This window comes from Podarcis muralis, chromosome 8 (assembly GCF_964188315.1).
Source record: "Podarcis muralis chromosome 8, rPodMur119.hap1.1, whole genome shotgun sequence".
NCBI lineage: Eukaryota > Metazoa > Chordata > Lepidosauria > Squamata > Lacertidae > Podarcis > Podarcis muralis.
Window position 1 is genome coordinate 38,305,138 of NC_135662.1, and position 21,693 is coordinate 38,326,830.

The following is a 21,693-nucleotide window of genomic DNA, read 5'->3' on the forward strand; positions in this document are numbered from 1 at the left end:
CTTTGTTCTCTTTCCTCAAGTTTCTTTTCCTGTTGTGCTGCAAAAACATGCTAGTTCAAAAACTTCTGGTTCCTCTACAGATGTGTTATTAGTTCAGGAACAAAAACTTACGTCAAGTCCCTTCCGTTCTTCAATAGATAAATCTATTGTCTCCTTTAATGTAAAATTCTCTGTAGACAAAATAATGTTTCAGTTTTGCAGCTTTCCCAGGAGATAAAATAGTCCAGTCCCATTCCATGAGTATTTTTCCATTTACAATCATTCTTGTAGTATCCAAAAGCCCCTCTAGGGGGATTATAGTAACTTAGTTTTCTTCCAAATCAAACCCAAAGGTCCAGCTAACTTGTTTTTCTTATTTTCAGCAATTTATGTCCAAATTGTAACAAATCTAACCAGCAGAATCCTCGTAACAAAGTCTCTTTTTGTTCTCCAACTTTGACAGCTACTTTGACAGCTGTCAAAATCTCTATATCTCTTCAGCAGGCTCTCTCACGGATCTCTCCCGGTTCCCGGGGGGGTTTGCGTTTTAACTTATCCACACTTCTCCTCCAGCACAATTACTTGTAAATTCCCATCGTGAAATTAATAGCTTTTATCAATAAAACAGAGCAGCTCTTCTCTCGACCTTAGTTGTAGATCCTTGCTTTAAATTGTCTACAAAAAAGGGGGGGCGGACTTCCTTTTTGCGCTTCCCCCGCTCGTACCGAATTCCAAAAAACCCCACACATTTTCCCTTTTAAGTCCAAATTCCAGATTACTCACGGGTTGTTGTTTTAAGTCCAAATTTTCGAAGAAGAAGTCAGCGCTCTCCGCCGAATGGCATGCGGCTTCGCTCGGCAGGGGAAGCAGAGGACTCATAGCACCACGCCACCCCCCATCCCCCGCTCCGGAGCCTTTAAAAAGGCTCCTTTGCGGGTCGGGGGGGCGCAAACGGTGCCTGCCGAGTCACCAAGTCCATGGGCATCCGCGCCCATGGTTTCTGAGGGTCCCCGCGTCGCCGGCGCGGTAGGACCCGACCCCTGCCGAGCAGGCTCCCTCCGGAGCTCGGAGGGAGTCCGCCATTCGGCGCTGGCACCAACCCGGAAGTAGGAAGTATTTAATTGATAATGTGTTGCTGTGGTTTTTTATGTTCTAAGCCGCCCAGGGTGACTGGAGCAACCAGGCTTTTACACACACACACACACACACACACACACAATATCTTCTTTACCTTTTAGCTCCTGAAAGACTCAAGTTCCCATCTTAGCTGATTTCTTTCTTCCATAGCCTCAGTTATGAATACCAGAGCAGGCTGAGCAGGATTCAAGAATTTTTTGGCCATTTGTTTCTGAAGATGATGTATGGCCCGATGAACAAAGGCCAAGCTTTTGATCTGAAAATCATTGGGTGTGTTGAGGAATGTTATTACAGAGCTCGGAGGCAGATGTTCTTTATGACGCCTCACAGTATTATGGTCATTTGCAAGGTGTCATGGATGTAGATTGTGCCATGGAAATAATAATTTGGTGAAGTTTAGTCACAGTGTGCTTCTTAGTCTTTAAATGGTTTATTTAATTTATTTAGATTTATATCCTGCTTTTTGACAAAATTCCTCAAAGTGACTAGTTCCTTTTACTAAAATAATGATGCTGGAATAATAGAACCTGGAGAAATATCTACAGAAAATATCCAATTAAGCAGTCATGGGAAATCAATCATACTTCTTGCAATTTTTGTGTGTGGTATTTATCCATTCTTGTAATCCTGATAGCATCATTGATTGAAGTTCTCACTGCCCACATAGTGAGAGTTTCAACAATGCAGGGTGGATATCAACTTAATGGGGTATGGCAGCCCATTTCAAAACCACGCCAGCTTAGTTGGAGGTGTGGGTGTACCTAGCAATTAAGGAGGCATAGCAACTGCAGAAGCCATTTTCTTACACACCACTGTATGGCAAAGTATGTCAACCTAGAATTTCTAGAGCTCCTGAGAAAGCAAAGCATACTGCAGGAGCAACGAGTGAAGAAGCTTTTTGATGAGCTGCCTGCAGAAAAATCAGCATGGCAGGATTTAACCAAACAATCAAACAGATGGTATTGGAGATCTTAGACAATGTCTAGAGCACAAGTAGCTGGTCAAGTTTATTAGAGTAGGATTGATTACTGAGGATGATTACGTGAGATTCAGTATTCAAACCTAGTAGGTGTTAATGAAATCCACATACGCATGCTGCTGTAGAATTAAATGGCAGGTCCAATCGAAGAGTTTTTACAGTGCTAGGATTCAATATTGTAAACATGACATGTTATTAAGGTTTACGTATTGCAGGATGATCCTATTACATGCATATCTTGTTACAATTCCTACCTTTACTCCTTAGTCAATAACTCGTTTTCTGTGACCCAGTATGTTATTGTGCAATATGAGTGCTATTGTAGGTGTGACCCCTTAAGTTATCCTTAATTACAAATGGCCACAACTTCCAAGTAGCAGGCACTCTAAGCCTTCCCTCTTTTTCACAATACTTCATTTCTTCATACAGATGGCACACCCATCACAGTCACTTTAAACTGCCACATAAAGGGTCATGTCTACATAGGGTTGGAGATTAGCCAACAAAAAATTGTACCAGACAAGACTTCTGCTGCTCCCAGAGAGAGGTGACTGAATTAAAGGCAATTTAGACTTACCAGGTATGTAAGTAAAAGTTTTTGTTCAGTGAATCATAAAGTGTAGAGTTGGAAGGGGCTCCAAGGGTCATCTAGTCCTTCAACTTTACTTTGAGGCATCCTGCCTATGTTGGATCAAAGATTGGATTTTGTTGAAAAATACAAGAGGGCAAAACTTAGAAGGACATGATATGCAGTTTGGGTGGCACGCCTGCCTATGGTATAGAAAAGCAAAAAATAGAAAACTTTTACAAATCACGTAATTAGAAAAAACCTATTTAGAGTGTGGGAAAAGTATAAAAATTTACTGGAAAGAAAAACACCACTATGGATATCCCCAGTAGAAGCTACGATCAGGGAAAAAAAAACAAATATGGAAAACTTACAGTGAAATTTTAGAGTGACCTTGCAGGACAGGAACCAAAACTGATAAATCTCTAGGAATTAAGAAATTTGGTTACAGATTGGCTACAGGTACATCAGATTAATGAATTGTTTAAAATTGATAGGGAAAATGGCTTTGCAGAACAAAAGTCTCAGTTTATCAAAGACCTATTAGATACAAATATAAAAGTATTATCAAAAATATACAAACGGCTGTTGGAGTGGGAAACTAAAGATGAATTTGTGAAATCAAGCATGATTAAGTGGGCATAAGATGTGGGTCACAATATTGATTATACATTATGGAAAAAGATTGTGGAAAATAAAGATGAATTTTACGGCAAGTTATGCGATAAAAGAAAATAAGATCAAAATGGCCCAGAGATTTAACACCCACCAGATTGGCAAAGATGTCTAAAAAAAGAAAAAGGTATATTTTGCATATACCTTGCAAGGGAACTTGAGGGATTTTTAATTCACATGTGGTGGTCCTGTAAAATAATTAAGGATTATTAGGAATCTATATCTAATGAATTTGAAAAGATAATTAAAAAAAACTTTTCCCCAAACACTTGAGATTTTTCTCTTGGGGAATGGTAATAACGGAGGACCCAAAAAACAAAAGAGTTTACTACTTTATGCCACTACTACAGCTAGAACTTTATTGGCACAAAGATGAAGACCAAGTATAGTACCACTAAGGAAGAACAGTAGTGTAAATTGTTTGAATATGCTGAACTGGTTTGTCTCATGAACAGGATAAGAGAAAACAGAGATAAGGAATATAAGGAGGAAGGGATAATGTTTATTGACTATTTACAGAACCAGACAAATACATAGCTTAGCAGGTCTTGTGGAAATTCAGCAGAGTCGAAATAGATAAAGTACCAAATGATGAAAAAGATGTGGATTACGCGGAGTAGTAGAAAAGCAAATGGAACCAGGAAAAGTGTGAAAGGGAAGTCACATGGTATAAGTAGATATGCTGTATTTGGTATGGTTGTAAGTGGGACGGGGTGGGGGGTGGGGGTTAAATATACTCTTTGTTCCTGTTTTTGAAAATGCAAAAAAATAACCAAAAAAAACCTGCAGTAGTGGAATGAAACCAGCTTGCTTTACAACAGATAAATGATGGAGTCATATATTTGTAATTTTGTAAATCTCCATGATGGACGTTGGAAACACAATACAGCAACTTGGCAAGTTACACTGCGGAAAACTAGGAAAATATTAAGCAGCATGAGATATTCATGTATTCATGAATGTTTCTGGGAAGGCAGATCAAATCAATGTTCTGCATTTTCTGTTTTACAGGTAAACAGTGGGGGAAATAGCATCACAACTGAAGAAAATTTCACTTCATATATTTATTTCATTGGCATACGCTTGGTGCTTCAGATCACGAAACAATGAGCTGGTTTACTCAAATGCTGCAAAACTTGATTAGTTTTCCTTATTTAGAAGAATACCTGATCTCAGTGGTTCACCCTTGGTGGCTTCATAAGCTTCTGATTTTGCTTTGTTCATTAATAATAGATATATATTTGGCTGGCTGTGCTTGCTCATTTGGGCTATATGTTTACATGAAGATGAATAAGCACCAAGAAACTGGTCCTGATAGCAAAATTTGGAAAAAGCCAAGGAAATTTATTGCTCATATTACAAATATATATGGAAAGATATGGCATGGTGAGTAAAAGTTTCTTTCATAGCAATAATTCTTCCTTAAGAGTCACTATAATTTCATAGGACTGAGGATCAGAATTTCAGGCTTGAAGCAATGGAACAATAGTTGCCACAGTGAATCAGGACTGGACCTCTGAACCCCCTCAGAGTCACAACAGCTACAAGTTTGGGTTGGCTACATAAGGATCAAAACAAAGGCATGGCTATTTATTTATGTAATAAGAAAAACAAAGCATTTTGTGAAGTATGAAACTAAGGTGGTTCTGAGAACTGCCCTGAGGCCTCCAGGTGTAGGGTGGTATATAAATTCAATAAATAAATGATAAAATAAATAAATAAGACAGATTACAAAAGAAAGGGTCGGCTGGTAGTTGCATAAACACTATACATTTAAACCACATTTTAAGTACGCTTCTTCTCCAAAAGAAACCTGGAGAATGTTGTTTACACCTCACAGGGACAGAATTAGCAACTATGTACACAAACGATGGAATATGCCAGCAAAGGATATGGTGATGGCTACTAATTTAGATGGACACTGCGGGAAACAGGATAGTCTCAAATAGAGGCCTTTGGCCTGATCCATAGGACTCTTTATATGTACTCAATGCTTCCCACAGGTCTCATGTTACTGTAAGTGTTGAAACAACATATTGAACCATCCCAAGGGCTAAACCCCATATAAAAGCTTAAGGTAAAGGTAAAGGTACCCGTGCCCATACGGGCCAGTCTTGACAGACTCTAGGGTTGTGCGCTCATCTCACTTAAGAGGCCGGGGGCCAGCGCTGTCCGCAGACACTTCCGGGTCACGTGGCCAGCGTGACAAGCTGCATCTGGCAAGCCAGCGCAGCACACGGAATGCTGTTTACCTTCCCGCTAGTAAGCGGTCCCTATTTATCTACTTGCACCCGGGGGTGCTTTCGAACTGCTAGGTTAAAAGCTTAAAGTAGACTAAAACAGCAAAACACAGTTTTAGCTCACTCAAAGACTGGGCAAAAATGTTATCACCTGTGCTCAAAAGGAAGCAAGGAAGGCACATTCCAGGAGAGGAGAAGTCCCTTCATTCATTAAGGGACCACCACAGATAAAGTCTTGATCCGTGTGGATGACAACCTAGCATCCAGAATGCTGGAGCATATTGTCGTTGTTGTTTAGTCATTTAGTCGTGTCTGACTCTTCGTGACGCCATGAACCGGAGCATGCCAGGCACTCCTGTCTTCTACTGCCTCCCACGGTTCGGTCAGACTCATGCTGGTAGCTTCGAGAACACTGTCCAACCATCTTGTCCTCTGTTTGACCCCTTCTCGTTGTGCCCTCAATCTTTCCCAACATCAGGGTCTTTCCCAACATCAGGGAGTCTTCTCTTCTCATAAGGTAGCCAAAGTATTGGAGCCTCAGCTTCAGGATCTGTCCTTCCAGTGAGCACTCAGGGCTGATTTCCTTCAGAATGGATAGGTTTTATCTTCTTGCAGTCCATGGGACTCTCAAGAGTCTCCTCCAGCTCCATAATTCAAAAGCATATAACAGAACTTTTAACCTGATCTTAAATTTCATTTTTTTTCTGAACCACACTGATTTCCTCCAATAATTGTTGCGATATTTCTTTGTTGCATTTTTTATTATTTTCAGGTTATGAACTTACTGGTATAGAACATATCCCTAAAGGACCAGGGTTTATTATTTATCATCATGGAGTTGCTCCTCTCGGCTATGCCTTGTTTGTGGCTAGATATTTTTTAGACACAGGGAGAGTGTGCTTTTCATTAACTCATCATGTTGTGTATTGGATACCAGGTAAATTATTTAAATTTAAATCATGCTTTTTTACATAAAACATGTAAAATATGACAAAAAACAATGCTATAAGCTATGAAAAAATGCTATAAAATATTTGATAGTAAAAGAGAATGAATGCAGGATGAATAATTATTTCTAATTCACAACTGAGTCAGCAGAAATGGTCTCCATGAAGAAATACTGTGCTTTTCTGTCTACATTCTTCCCCAGAGATCTAAAAACTAAGGAATCTGGATAATGTGTCATCTGATTCCTATGCTATAATAATAATAATAATAATAATAATAATAATAATAATAATAATAATAATAATAATAATAATTTATTATTTATGCCTCGCCCATCTGGCTGGGTTTCCTCAGCCTCTCTGAGCGGCTTCCAACAAAGTATTAAAATACTGTAGTCTGTTAAACACGAAAAGCTTCCCTAAAAACAGGGCTGCCTTCAGATGTCTTCTAAAAGTCTGGTAGTTGTTTTTCTCTTTGACATCTGGTGGGAGGGCGTTCCACAGGGCAGGTGCCACTACCGAGAAGGCCCTCTGCCTGGTTCCCTGTAACTTGGCTTCTCACAGTGAGGGAACCGCCAGAAGGCCCTCAGCACTAGACCTCAGTGTCCGAGAAGAGCGATGGGGGTGGAGACGCTCCTTCAGGTAAACTGGACCGAGGCCGTTTAGGGCTTTAAACACTTTTAATTGTGCTCTGAAACATACTGGGAGCCAATGTAGGTCTTTCAAGACTGGTGTTATGGGGTCTCGGTGGACGCTCCCAGTCACCAGTCTAGCTGCCACATTCTGAATTAGTTGTAGTTTCCGGGTCACCTTCAAAGGTAGCCCCACGTAGAGCACATTGCAGTAGTCCAAGCAGGAGATAACTGGAGCATGCACCACTCTGGCGAGACAGTCCACGGGCAGATAGGATCTCAGCCTGCATACAGATGGAGCTGTTAAACAGCTGCCCTGGACACAGAATTGACCTGCACCTCCATGGACAGCTGTGAGTCCAAAATGACTCCCAGACTGCGCACCTGGTCCTTCAGGGGCACCGTTATCCCATTCAGGACCAGTGAGTCCTCCACACCCACCCGCCTCCTGTCCCCCTAAAACAGTACTTCTGTCTTGTCAGGATTCAACCTCGATCTGTTAGCTGCCATCCATCCTCCAACCACCTCCAGACACTCACACAGGACCTTCATCTCCTTCACTGGTTCACTGGTTGAAAGATGTAGAGCTGGGTATCATCTGCATATTGATGAACACCCAACCCAAACCCCCTGATGGCTGTATGTAGATGTTGAAAAGCATGGGGGAGAGGACAAAACCCTGAGGCACCCCACAAGTGAGAGCCCAGGGGTCTGAACACTCATCCCCTACCACCACTTGCTGAACACGGCCCAGGAGGAGGGAGTGGAACCACTGTATAACAGTGCCCCAGCTCCCAGCCCTTCTAGACAGTCCAGAAAGATGTTATGGTCGATGGTACCAAAAGCCACTGAGAGATCCAGCAGAACTAGGAAACAGCTCTCACCTTTGCCCCTAGCCTGCCGGAGATCATCGACCAGTGCGACCAAGGCAGTTTCAGTCCCATGATGAAGCCTGAATCCTGACTGGAAGGGATCCAAATGGTCCACTTCTTCCAGGCATGCCTGAAGTTGTTCAGCAACCATTCGCTCAATCACCTTGCCCAAGAGTGGAAGATTTGAGACTGCACGATAGTTGGCCATATTGGCTGGGTCTAGAGTTGTTTTTTTAAAGAAGCGGTTTAATGACCACCTCTTTCAGCAGGTCTGGGAAGGCTCCCTCACAGAGCATTCACCACCCCGCAAAGCCCATCGCCCAGCCCTTCCCAACTAGCTTTTATAAGGATCAAGGAGACAGGTAGTTGGTTTCACTCGTCTAAGCAGCCTGTCCACATCCTCAGAGGTAACAGATTGGAATTGATCCCATGCAACATGACTAGACAGGACTCTAGCACTCTCCCGCCCCGGCTCTGCTCCCACGGTGGAGTCTACCTTTTCCTGAATCTGAACGACTTTACCTGCAAAAAACTTTGCAAAATCATTGCAGGAGATCATGTGGCCCGTACTGTGCCCCGATGGAGCAGGTGGTTCCGCTAAATTGCAAACCACCTGAAAAAGTCTCCTGCTGCTGTTTTCTGCAGATGCAATAGAGGCGGCGAACAAAGTATTCTTCGCCGTTGCTATCGCCACTTGGTAGACTCGATACTGAGCTCTAACCCATGTCCGGTCAGCTTCAGAATGAGTTACCCGCCACCGGCACTCTAGTTGTCTCAGCGATTGTTTCATTGCCCTCAGATCCGTGGAAAACCACGGGGCTGTCCAGGCTCCATGCAATCGGAGAGGGCGCTTCGGAGCCAAACAGTCAATAGCCCTAGTTAACTCCACATTCCAGCGGGCCACCAGGGAATCAGCTGAAACGCCATCAACATGGGATAAAGCATCCCCTACCACTCATTGGAAGCCATTTGGATCCATTAAGTAGTGGGGGCAGAACATCTGAATCAGTCCCACCTCTCCGCAGAGGGGAAGGGTTGTGGAGAAGTCCAGTTGCACCAGGAAGTGATCTGACCATGGCACTTCATTAGTTTCACTTTTACTTAGTGTCAGATCACCAACATCCATAGAGGTGAACACCAGGTCTAAGGCATGTCTGCGGCTATAAGTTGGGCCAGACTTATTCAGGGACAGCCCCATAGAGGCCATGCTTTCCACGAAGTCCTGAGTGGCCCCTTGTAAGGTCATGTCAGCATGGATGTTAAAATCCCCTAGGACAACCAAACTAGGTGTCTCCAGGAGAACATCTGCCATGACCTGAAGCAGCTCGGGCAGGGAATCCTTGGTGCAGCGGGGAGGTCGGTACACCAAAAGGAATCCTGTACTGCCCCTATTGCCCAACTTCCAGTACATGCACTCAGAGAACTAGGTCTTCCCAATAGGATGCCTGGTGCAAATTAATGACTTCGTAAAAATCACTGCATACCCCCCCTCCCCACCCACAAGGCCTGTTACACAAGCCAGGTCAAGTCGTCCATCCATGATCAAGTCATGGATGGCAGTGGTCTTATGCTTCATTGACCAGGCATTGCACAGCACCACCTTCAGGTCAAGTGGGTATCCCTGCTGATTCCAGTATCAATCTGGACAAGACCAGACCCAGAGACAGGGATAGTCCTCAAATAACGACTAAACCTGCCTCCTCGGTAATGACTACAAGCTCTCATGTAATAATTGCTTCTCACTTTAATGTCAGAATACGACAAGGCTTAGGCTTTGGGGTCTCTAAGTTTATGGTTTCCTCAAGTACAAAGAGTTTTGCAAAGTTCTGTCATAAGTAAAGATGGGATATTCCTTACTGGAAAGAACAACGCAAAGTATGGGATTCTGCTTGGGAGCATCTGCACTAGCAAACCACCTGTGCAAAATCCCTGTATTCAGACACCACTGGGTGGCAGCTGGGATGGGGTGGGAGCTACAGCTAAGGAAAAGGGCAGAAGCCCAAGTGAAGCCCCAAAGACATGTCCAAGGCTTTCATAGCAAGTCCAACCTATCACCAAATCTGCACACAGATCCCAGAAAACATGGCCCCACCCAAACACATGGCCAATCAAGCACTCCCACACACAGCTTTTATGCCCCCATGTGACACTGCAATCAAAAACATGTGGCACCCTTGTTGTAGTGTTCATGGCCCTCCACTGCCACTCCCCCCACATCATCTTCTTCTGCATGCACACAGCAGCCACACCAGGAAACTATGACATCACAGAAAGGTCATTTAAAGGAAGGAAGGAAGGAGTCCAAAGAGGACCAGTAGCACAGAGTGCTGTTTGGAGTTTTTCCACTAGGTTAATTAATGCAGCATATAACCTCCACCCATATATTTGTGTACCAATCTCTGCTGGTGGAGGCAGTTTTCCATCAGCATAATCTCCTCTGTGCCATGCGTGTATCTCTCCCCCCCCCCCCCGTGTGTGTGTCTACTGTATCCAAAAGCTCTGCACCCTAAAGGGATTGAAGGTTTGGATGCTGCAGCAAGGAACTTTGAGCTGTATTTTTATCATAATGCAAACTTGAATGTATTACAGACTTGACTTGAGGAACACATGTCTAAAAAGTGGCCACCTCAGCACTCAACCCCACTCAATGTGCTTTCCAAAAAACCCCTCTACTGTCAGAATCTCTGAACAAAAGAGCAATTAGCATAAATCCCCATCCATTAAATCCTTGTTAAAATGAATTGGCAGAGAGCTATGCTTGTCATCCATAATAGTGCAATATCTTTGGAATAATGACACTTGTATTGTATCCACACTATTTCCTAAATAGGTTTCACATAATGACCGCTCCCCGCTTAAAACGGGGGCGCCCTTTGCGTGGACGCGTGCAGCCCCTAGATCTGGAGCGGCTCCAACAGCATAGGCTTGGCTTTGCCTTCCCTCAGGTGGGATACCTGGAGGTCTCCGCCTACCTCAGTCAGTTGTCCAATCCCACCTGGGGGAAGCGTTGCCAAGGAGACCAGGCCAGGTAGGGGAGGGATTACCTGCCCACACAATAGAGGGAGGATCTTACCTGGGAATCCTCACTTGGCTCCAGAACTTCTCCCACCCTGCCCACCCTCAGTTAATGTCTTATTTTGCAGGTTAACTTTTCTTCACAGGTATGCGGGCGCTGCTACGTTAAGGTCGCTGTTAAAGGGCCGGAAAGGAATTTCCCTGCATTGGCAGGTTTCTCCTTTCCCATAGCAAAACGTCACAACTTTGGCGGTATCAGGCCTTGGGCGGAATCCTTTTGTCCATCTTCCTCTTTGCGGCGGTGATACCAGGGTTCCCCGTTAAAGGGGTTTTCTGAAGGGGCTTATTTTTTCAGGGCTGCAGATGCTTTATTATGTGATCAGGTTGAAATCTTACAAGAAAGCTGAAATTGTGGAAATGATGAAGAAAGGCCATTTAATGGGCATTGCACCTGGTGGAGGTAGAGAAGCACTGTATAGTCACGATTACGGCATAATGTGGGGTAAACGCACAGGTTTTGCTCAGGCAGCTTTGGAGGCGAAAGTGGTGAGTGATCTTTGTGCAATCTGCATTGCCATCACAATTATCCTAGATAAGACGTAATGTGTTGACATCCTTGATCCAGCATCCAAAAAAGCTGAGGATGGCAAATATCCTGTTTGGGGGTCAAATGATATCTGGAGTGCCACAGCTCTCCCCAACACTGCTTTAAAACAAACCTACTGAAATTGGTGACATTTAAAAAGAAAACAAGCATTTTCCTTTTATCTTTCTTTTATATATATATATAATTTTATATATATAATTTTATTTTTAAAAATTGTTTTACTATTTTAAATACTCATTTTACATCCTTAAGATATCAATGACTTCCTTTCTTCTCCTTTGATAGTTCATTTTACATATCATAAATCCCTGCATATTTTACAAAAACTATACTATTCAGTATTCCATTATTGAATCCATCAAAACATATTACACTGCAGAATTTATCTTAATGCTGCCAGTCATCATCTATTTCAAGATCCTTCTCATAATAGGTCTGGAGCACTCAGTCTTTGATATTTCTAGAATAAAAAAAGAACCATACAATCTCCTGGAAATGTTTTCTTCTTAGCATACGGGGATTTAACCCTGAAAGCATGATCAACAGCTTGATGTACCTCCTGCTTTTGAGTCTCAAGAAGATTTGCAATTGCCTCAATTATTTTATCCCTTATTGCTTCACCAGATTGCTGAGCAATAGATCTAAATCTTTATAGCATCTCTTTTTGCCTCAATTCAATTAAAGCCAAATTGTCTGCCAATAGTTCCTGAGATGCTATAGCTGCCGCCAGTTGAATCCAGGGGGGAGGAGTATAAAAGTTTGAATGCTTTTTCTTTCAAAAGAAACTTTTCAAAGTTCGTATCCCCCTGTCCCCCTCCTTTTATTTCCGATGGCAGAGTTTCTTTGTTTCCTTCAGTGCTTCAGCCATCTGGTTCCTATGCAGGATATTCACTAATTCCAGAGAAGACTCCCTTTTTGTTCTCCTGGAAGTTTGCCAAATTAATCCAAATGCTGAAGACATTTGAATAATAAATCCCTTTTTCCTTGGTTTTATTTTCTGGGAAATCTGCTGCTCGCTGAGTAGGAAATTCAAGGCAGCCTGTTGCTGGAAAACACTGGAGCCCAGAGATGACAGCTTGACAGCCGGGTTAGGCCAGCACCAAATGGAACCTCAGACCCGTTGGGAACTCGCTTTTGACCTCCACAGGAACCCTCAGATTCCTGATCATCCCCAAGACCTTTTTGGGGTGCTCATTGCCTACGAGCTGCCCCCAAACCCCAAAAAGCAGTGGCGGGTTGGCATGAACCTGGCTTCCTTTCCCCTTCAGGGCAAACCAGGAAATTCTCCCCCCCCCGCCTTCAGTTCCTGAAAATCTGGAGGACAGCTTCTGAAGTTTCTTCATCTGAGATATTTGAATAGATGTGTCAGGAATTTTAAAGCCAATTACATTATCATTTATGAGTTGCTTCTCATTATAGAGTGGTGCCTCGCAAGACGAAAAGAATCCGTTCTGCGAGTCTCTTCGTCTTGCGGTTTTTTCGTCTTGCGAAGCAAGCCCATTAGCGGCTTAGCGGCTTAGCGCTATTAGCGGCTTAGCGGGCTTAGCGGATCAGCTGATAAGCGGCTTAGTGGATCAGCTGATAAGCGGCTTAGCGGATCAGCTGATAAGCGGCTCAGCGATCAGCTGTTAAGCGGCTTAGCGGCTTAGCGGATCAGCTGTTAAGCGGCCTAGAGGCTTGGGAAAAAGGGGGGGGAGGAAAAAAACCCTGCGGGAATTCGCAAGACATTTTCATCTTGCAAAGCAAGCCCATAGGAAATTTGTTTTGTGAAGCACCTCCAAAATGGAAAACCCTTTTGTCGGACTTCCGGGTTGGCGCCATCGCCGAATGGCGGACTCCCTCCGAGGTCCGGAGGGAGCCTGCTCGGCAGGGGCTGGGTCCTACCATGCCGGCGACGCGGGGACCCTTAAAAACCATGGGCACGGAGCCCGTGGACATGGGTGTCTCGGCTGGAACCGTTAGCGCCCTCCCGACTCGTGAAGGAGCCTTTTTAAAGGCTACGGATCGGGTGCCGGGGAGTGGCGTGGTGCTTTGAGTCCTCTGCTTTCCCTGCCGAGCGAAGCCGCATGCCATCCGGTGGAGAGCGCTGACTTCTTCCATTGAAAATTCGGACTTTTAACAACAACCCGTGAGTAATTGGGAAACCGGGTTTAAAAGGGGGAAAAAAAGGAATTTTTTTTCGGATTTGGCACGAGCGGGGGGGGGGGGATCCAAAAAGGAAGTCAGTCCCCCTCCCTACTGTAAACATTTTAAAACAAGGACTGGGTAACCAAGGTCTAAAAAGAAGCGTATTTCTGACAAAAATTAAGAATTCCACGATGGAAAACTACAAGAACTGTGCTGGAGGAGAAGAGTGGAGGGAGAAGGAAAACGCAACCCCCCCCCCCCCGGGAACCGGGGCGATTTGTGAGAGAGCCTGGTGAAAAGAGACGGAGACTTTGACAGCTGTCAAAGTAGCTGTCAAAGTCGGAAAATTTAAAGAGGACTCTGCTATGAGGACTTTGCTAGTTAATTTCGTTACAATTTGCTACGATTTGGATACAAAATGTTGAAAATATGGAACAACAATCGGTCTTTTGGATCAGAGGAAACAAAGTTACTACAATCCCCCTAGAGGGGTTTCGGGACATTACAAAGATGGTCGTAAGTGGAAAAATACTCTTGGAATTGTACAGGACTTGTTATCTCCTGGGAAAGCTGCAAAACTGAAATAGTATTTTGTCTACAGGGGTGCTTACATTAAAGGAGACAATAGAATTTTCTATTGAAGAAAGGAAGGGACTGAACGCAAGTTTTTGTTCCTGAATAACAACAACCCCTGTAGAGCTACTAAATTTCTGAATTAGAACGTTTTAGCAGCGGAACAAGACAAGAAACTGGACTACAACATGGAAAGAACAATGGGGGGAGCCTTAAAGACCAAGGAAACTAAAGGCCCTTAGGGGCCGTTTTTGGATTGGAGATTTGAAATTAAATACCATAAAAATAACTTAAAAAAAAAAACTGGCAAGGAACTGGGGGAAAATCTGATTATGGATCTAAGACTTCCAGGCAGACAACAGACAGACTGATGGACATGGGGAATCTAAACCGGGGAAGGGGGGGGGGAGATTTAGAATCCAAAGGCTGGGTAACTATTTTCTGGAATTTTTTTTTATATACTTTTTATCTTTTATATCTTTATATAGTTTTTTATACTTTGTTGGGGCGTCTTTATCAAAAAAAAGGGAATTCGTGGAAGGAAAATGTGGTGGACTTTGGGGGGAGAATCTTTGATTTTTATTTAAGGTAATGATGATGACTGTATAAATTCAAATTTGAATATTGGGTTAAACAAATTAAGTTTTAAATTGGGAGTGAGAGCTTGTAGAACCAACGTTATGAAAGGGGAATATGGTAGGGATGGGGGAGGGGGGAGTCCCAGAAAGTGGGTAATGACAGTAAGGTTTCAAATGTATTTTATTTTTGTTTTACTTTTACTTTCTGTATTTTGGAAATTTCAATAAATATGATTTAAAAAAACAACAAAACAAAACGGAAAACCCTTTTGTCTAGCGGGTTTTCCGTCTTGCGAGGCATTCGTCTTGCGGGGCACCACTGTAATACCAGATGTGAAGCATTCTTCGTAGTCCATAACAAAAATAAAGGCAGGATGGTTGAGGCAAAATAATTATCCAATCCTCACCTTTCTTTTCATGTTTGTTTCATATATTGTAATTTGTTATTACTCGTGCATCAGCAGGCTCCTATATGAGATGCCGTTTCACTGAAGACAATGTCAAACACGGATACCATTTGTATGGTATTACATGGCAGGACTTATTCTACCTGCTCCTGCAGAGGATGTTACACTTCCCCCCTTCTTCAAGGAAAACATGAGAATCTGACTCCCAAAGGGAGGGGGCTAAGGGGAGGAGCATGTAGGGTCCTGGTGGCTAATGGGAACAGGGTGGGAACATTGTTTAGTATGCCTGGTCCTTCTCCAAGCACTTTCTGCTTGTTTTCTTGCTGCATCAAGTTTCAGGTTTTGATTGCCTGTTTAAAGGGGCAGATAAGAAATTTCTTTCTCCAAAGGGTTATGCCTTGGTTGTCCTGAGGTTCGCTCCTTTTATCCTACATTGTAACAACCATGCAAGGTAACTTTCTATTTTCCTGCCAAGGAGCGTGGTGGAGTCTCCTTCTTTGGAGGTCTTTAAGCAGAGGCTTGACAGCCATATGTCAGGAGTGCTCTGATGGTGTTTCCTGCTTGGCAGGGGGTTGGACTCGATGGCCCTTGTGGTCTCTTCCAACTCTATGATTCTATGATTCTATTCTATGATACTGTGTACAAAGCAGCCCAAGGCACATATGTTTGATTGTTTCTCTGCCATTCTCATACAGTGCTCTTGGTAAACATAAAGAGAGTGGGCTGGATTCACTGAGAGATGAGCAGTTTCCTAGTGGGGGTTCCTCACCCAGGCTGCTCTGACCCAACCCTCCATGTTGAAGAAGCCACTTTTGAGGGTTGAGAGACAAGGACTCTCATGCAACACATCTCTGTGTACAAATTCATTTGTGTATCCCAGAAAGAAGTTACATATTGTGCCAGGAAATATATTAAGAGCTCTTTCAGAACGATTTGATAAGCATTACAAAGCTAACTAGTCCATATAAAACAGTTGCAGTGTTTATGAGAAAGTGTCTGTAATAGAAAGCGTTAATAATTATGTTATTAAAGCTAAGTTGATATATACAGAATTGTGCTGGATTGTATATGAAGTATTTGGAAGGGTCCCTAGCTCAGTAGCTCAGCACCTGCTGTGTGTGAAGAAGGTCCTACGTTTTTGAAGACGTACAAGTGCTTTCCTGCCCTATCCTGCAATACACCCAGTATTCCTCTTTTTGGGGAATTTGCACTAGTAGACTAGTAGTACACTAGAGTAATGTCTATAAATTACCTGTATTAAAACAGTGTCACTTCTTTTATGTTTATAAAAGGGTGCTCCAAGATTTGAGCCCTATAATGCAAATCATTTCAAACTTATAGCAAGAAAAGTAGAGAAAACAAAAAGACAGCTGGAATTGGTGAAAAAAGTGACTGATCTACCGAAAACAGCCAACTCACCTATGAATCTGGATCTGGTGCCCGCCCCACATTACCACCGCCCCCCCCCGTTGAACACCCTCTTATCAGATGTCAAATAGATAAACAACCACACAACTTTCTGAAGACATCTGAAGGCAACCCTGCATCAGAAAGTTTTTAACTGATGATGTGTTGCTGTGTTTTTTATGTTCTAAGCTGCCCAGAGTGACCAGGCTTTTACACACACACACACACACACACACACACACACACACACTATCTCCTTTATCTTTTAGCTCCTGAAAGACTCAAGTTCCCATCTTAGCTTATTTCTTTCTTCCATAGCCTCAGTTATTAATACCAGAGTAGGCTGATCAGGATTCAATAATTTTTGGGGCATTTGTTTCTGAAGATGATGTATGGTGAACAAAGGCCAAGCTTTAGATCTGAAAATCACTGGGTGTGTAACTATAGAGCTGGGAGGTAGATATTCTTGATGATGCCTCACAGTATTATGGTCATTGGCATGGTGCCATGGACATAGATTGTGCCATGGAAATACCATATTTTTCGCTCCATAACAAGCACTTTTTTACTCCTAAAAAGTAAGGGCAAATGTCTGCGTGTTTAATGGAGTGAAAGCACTGGACGGCAGAGGGATCCCTCGGCTGCGGCTGCAGTCGCGATATGAGGGATGCCTCTGAAGGGATGAGCAAGCAAAGTGAGAGCTGCGCAAAGGGAAACAGAAGCCGTGTAAGCAGCTCTTGCTTTGCTTGCTTTAAAGCAAGAAAATCGAGATCCGCTTACACGCTCTGTGAGTAATATTTTTCTATTTTTTTTCCTCCTCTAAAAACTAGGTGCCTCTTATGGTCAGGTACATCTTATGGAGCAAAAAATACAGTAAAAATTTGGTCACAGTATGCTTCTTAATATTTAAATGGTTTATTTAATTTATTTAGATTCATATCCTGCTTTTTGACAAAATTCCTCAAAGTGACTGGTTCCTTTTACTAAAATAATGATGCTAGAATAATGGAAGCTGCAGAAATATATACAGAAAATATTCAAGTAAGCAGTCATGGGAAATCAATCATACTTGTTGCAATTTTTGTGTGGTATTCATTCAGAAGTGGCTCCATTGATAGCATCATTGATTGAAGTTCTCACTGCCCACATAGTGAGAGTTTCAACAATGCAGGGTGGATATCACTTTAATGGGATGTGCCAGCCCATTTCAAAACCATGCCAGCTTAGTTGGAGGTGTGGGTGTACCTAGCAATTAAGGAGGCACAGCAACTGCAGGACACATTTTCTTACATGCCAGAGCATTGCACAATGATGGGTTACAGCAGTGTCAGAGTGTGAAGGGGCGCTGCTGCTCACCTGACCTCTGACTGGTCACATTGCTGCTGCTTAACAGGAGGTAGAGGGGGAAAGGCAAGTTGAAAGTGAGGTCAGCATGGTATAAACAAACAAGCAGGATCAGTGGAGTGGCTCCATTGATGTGTTTTAATCACACCCACCTTGCCACTATCTTCCCCACTCTCCCTCTACCTCCAGATAAGTAGAAGTCATGCAATACACTGGTTTGCAATACACAAAACCCTCAGCTATTGGATAAAAAAAAACAAAACACCCCAATGCCCCAATCAGATATCTGAATACCGGGAATGATTTATCCCAGTTGTAAAATTTTGAAGCAGTTATTTCCCATATTCTTTCTGCTGCCTTCACTACCATCTTACTTCCATATTGGAGAAGCAGATAGCTTCTCCTGAATAGGCTGTACCAAGGATAGGAAGGAATAGCAAAATGATAAAAAGATAAAAGAGAATTGATCCTTCTAGTCCTTTGCAATCTCTCATTTTCTTAGTTGCTTCCCTGTCCAAAGCCATTAGCTCTAAATCATTCAGGTGTGTTGAGATAGGCTATGGAGAAAGGTTCCATTTGGCCAGTGGGAGCTGTCGCATTAGAGCTGATGAGCCAAATTCAGGCTGTGCAATTAAAACTGATATAACGGCAATCTGCCCTCTGCCAGGCCCTTCCTGTCTGCCTTCACACATATGACATGGGGGTGCCACTGCCTGGCAGTTTTCTCCTCCTCAATTCCTGTTGCCATTGTAGTACTCAGCAGAGACGAGGACTGGGGGCACAAGTACAATCAGTGGCTCTGGGTTTTCTTCTTGTTGGCATTCCTGCCTTCTGCACTACCCATCCTAACAGGTGCCTTTTTATTCCCTCCACCCACATGCAAAAAGAACCTTTACCTAGTCGGCCTTTGCAAGGGTTGGTGGGCTTCTGTGGCACATTTGTCTTGGCTACTTTCATATCACTTTCATGTTTTTTTGAGAAATAAACGTTAAGACCACCATATGTGTATGTAATTACAGTATTGCTCTGACATAACTGACGAATGCATGCTGGACATGGATCCTCCACCCCCATCTGACAATATTGAACATGTACTGAAAGCCAGAGACCCTTTGATGTCAAAGCAGGTCAACCTGGAATTTCTGGAGCTCCTGAGAAAGCAAAGCATACTGCAGGAGCAACAAGTGAAGAAGCTTTTTGATGAGCTGCCTGCAGAAAAATCAGCATGGCAGAATTTAACCAAACAATCAAACAGATGGTATTGGAGATTTTAGACAATGCCTAGAGCACAAGTAGCTGGTCAAGTTTATTAGTGTAGGATTGATTACTGAGGATGATTACTTGAGATTCAACATTCAAACCTAGTAGGTGTTAATGAAATCCACATACACATGCTGCTGTTGAATTAATAATAATAATAATAAAATTTATTTATATCCCGCCCTTCCCAGCCGAAGCCTGGCTCAGGGCAGCTAACAACAATAAAACAGTACAACAGAACAACACAACACTCTAAAATCATTCATTATAAAATTAACTCAAATAAATTTTATTTATATCCCGCCCTCCCCAGCCGAAGCCCGGCTCAGGGCGGCTAACAACAATAAAACAGAACAACAGAACAACACAACACTCTAAAATCATTCATTATAAAATTAACTCAAATCAAACCAACGGCAACCATTGGGCCACAGCTCCGCGAAGATTGCCGAAGGAGGGAGTCAGGCTGTGCCCTGCCCAAAGACTGGTAGAACAGCTCTGTCTTGCAGGCCTGCGGAAAGATGTCAAGTCCCACAGGGCCCTAGTCTCTTGTGACAGAGCGTTCTACCAGATCGGAGCCACAGCCGAAAAAGCCCTGGCTCTAGTTGAGGCCAGCCAAAACTCTCTGTGGCCTGGGACCTTCAAGATGTTTTTATTTTAAGACCGTAAGTATCTTTGTGGGACATACCAGGAGAGGCGGTCCCGTAGGTACGAGGGTCCTAAGCCGTATAGGGCTTTAAAGGTTAAAACCAGCACCTTAAACCTGATCCTGTACTCCACCTGGAGCCAGTGCAGCTGGTATAGCACCGGGTGAATGTAATCTCACAGCAAGGACCCCATAAGGTGTCTCGCTGCAGCATTCTGCACCCGCTGGAGTTTCTGGCTCAGTCTCAAGGGCAGCCCCACGTAGACCGAGTTACAATAATCCAGTCTGGAGGTGACCGTCGCATGGATCACAGTGGCTAGGTCAAGGTGAGAGAGGTAAGGAGCCAACTGCTTAGCTTGGGGAGATGAAAAAATGCCGCCTTTGTTATAGCTGCAATCTGCGCCTCCATGGAAAGGGAGGTGTCGAAGATTACACCCAAACTCTTACCGGACGGTGCTGGCACTAATTGCACCCCCGCAAGAGATGGGAGTTGCCCCCCCCCCAATCCCATGTAGTCCAGTCCCAGCCACAGGACCTCTGTTTTTGAAGGATTTAGCTTCAACCGGTTCCCACGTGACCATCCAGCCACAGCATCCAAACATCTGATCAGTGTGTCTGGGGCCGAGTCAGGAAGGCCATCCATCAAAAGATAGAGTTGGGTGTCATCAGCATACTGATGGCAACCCAGCCCAAAACTCCGGACAAGCTGGGCGAGGGGGCACATAAAGATGTTGAAAAGCATCGGGGAGAGTATCGCACCCTGCGGCACTCCACACACCAAGGAGTGGCGCGATGACAATTCCCCCCCCCAAGCGCCACTCTCTGTCCCCGACCAGAGAGAAACAAGCACAGCCATTGAAGGACTGTGTCCTGGATCCCCACGTCGGCAAGGCAGTGGTCCAGGAGTTCATGATCGACCAAGTCGAAGGCTGCTGACAGGTCTAGAAGAATCAGCAGCCCCGACCCGCCTCGATCTAGCTGCCTACGGAGATCATCTGTTAGGGTGACCAGAGCTGTCTCGGTCCCATGACCAGCATGGAAGCCGGACTGGAATGGATCCAGAGCCGATGTTTCATCCAGAAACCCACCAAGCTGTTCAGCAACCGCTCTCTCAATCACCTTACCCAGGAACGGAATATTCAAAACCGGGCGGTAATTGGTTAAATCTAAAGGATCTAATGATGTTTTCTTTAAGAACAGGTGCACCACTGCCTCCTTCAGTTCCCCTGGGAATGTCCATGTGCCAAGGGACAAATTGATGATATCCCCTAGGGGGGCCCGCACCTCGTCTGGACACGCTCTAATCAGCCAAGACGGGCATGGGTCAAGAGGACAGGTGGTGGGCTTTCCAGCTTGGAGGAGTCTGTCCACATCGGCTGGGGATATCCGGTCGAAGTGGTCCAATACTGGGCCCGAGGACAGTCGAGGGGCCTCCAGTTCCTTTATTGTATCCAAATTGGCAGGGAGGTCATGGCGGAGCAAAAATAACTTCTCGGCAAAAAAGCTCGCAAATGCCTCACAGCTGTGTGTCAAATTGGTATTTAAATTTGGCTGTCTCTCGAGGGACAATAAAGACCTAATTATACTAAATAATTGTAGAACTAAATGGCAGGTCCAATGGAAGAGCTTTTACAGTGCTAGGAATCAATATTGTAAACATGACATGTTACTAAGGTTTACGCATTGCAGGATGCATATCT

The 21,693-nt window shown here is 43.8% G+C and overlaps 2 protein-coding genes and 1 long non-coding RNA gene across 3 annotated transcripts in view; 1 reads left to right on the top strand and 2 right to left on the bottom strand.

Annotated features, from left to right (window-relative positions):
- The window catches only part of XKR4 (XK related 4), a 354,573-nt gene that overhangs the window by 75,923 nt on the left and 256,957 nt on the right, over positions 1-21,693 (bottom strand). The window lies entirely within an intron of this gene.
- LOC114600606 (uncharacterized) overlaps positions 1,066-21,693 on the bottom strand; it is a 101,968-nt gene continuing 81,340 nt past the window's right edge. Inside the window, exons 2-3 of the long non-coding RNA XR_013393929.1 lie at positions 2,673-2,776; positions 1,066-1,372 (exon numbers count right to left, since the gene is read on the bottom strand). This is a non-coding gene — a long non-coding RNA (uncharacterized LOC114600606). The remainder of the gene's footprint in view (positions 1,373-2,672; positions 2,777-21,693) is intronic.
- LOC114601330 (DGAT1/2-independent enzyme synthesizing storage lipids-like) overlaps positions 4,376-21,693 on the top strand; it is a 32,115-nt gene continuing 14,797 nt past the window's right edge. The window contains exons 1-3 of the mRNA XM_077933597.1: positions 4,376-4,724; positions 6,351-6,515; positions 11,400-11,590. Of these exons, the coding sequence (XP_077789723.1) occupies positions 4,445-4,724; positions 6,351-6,515; positions 11,400-11,590 (636 nt within the window). The 5' untranslated portion in view covers positions 4,376-4,444. The remainder of the gene's footprint in view (positions 4,725-6,350; positions 6,516-11,399; positions 11,591-21,693) is intronic.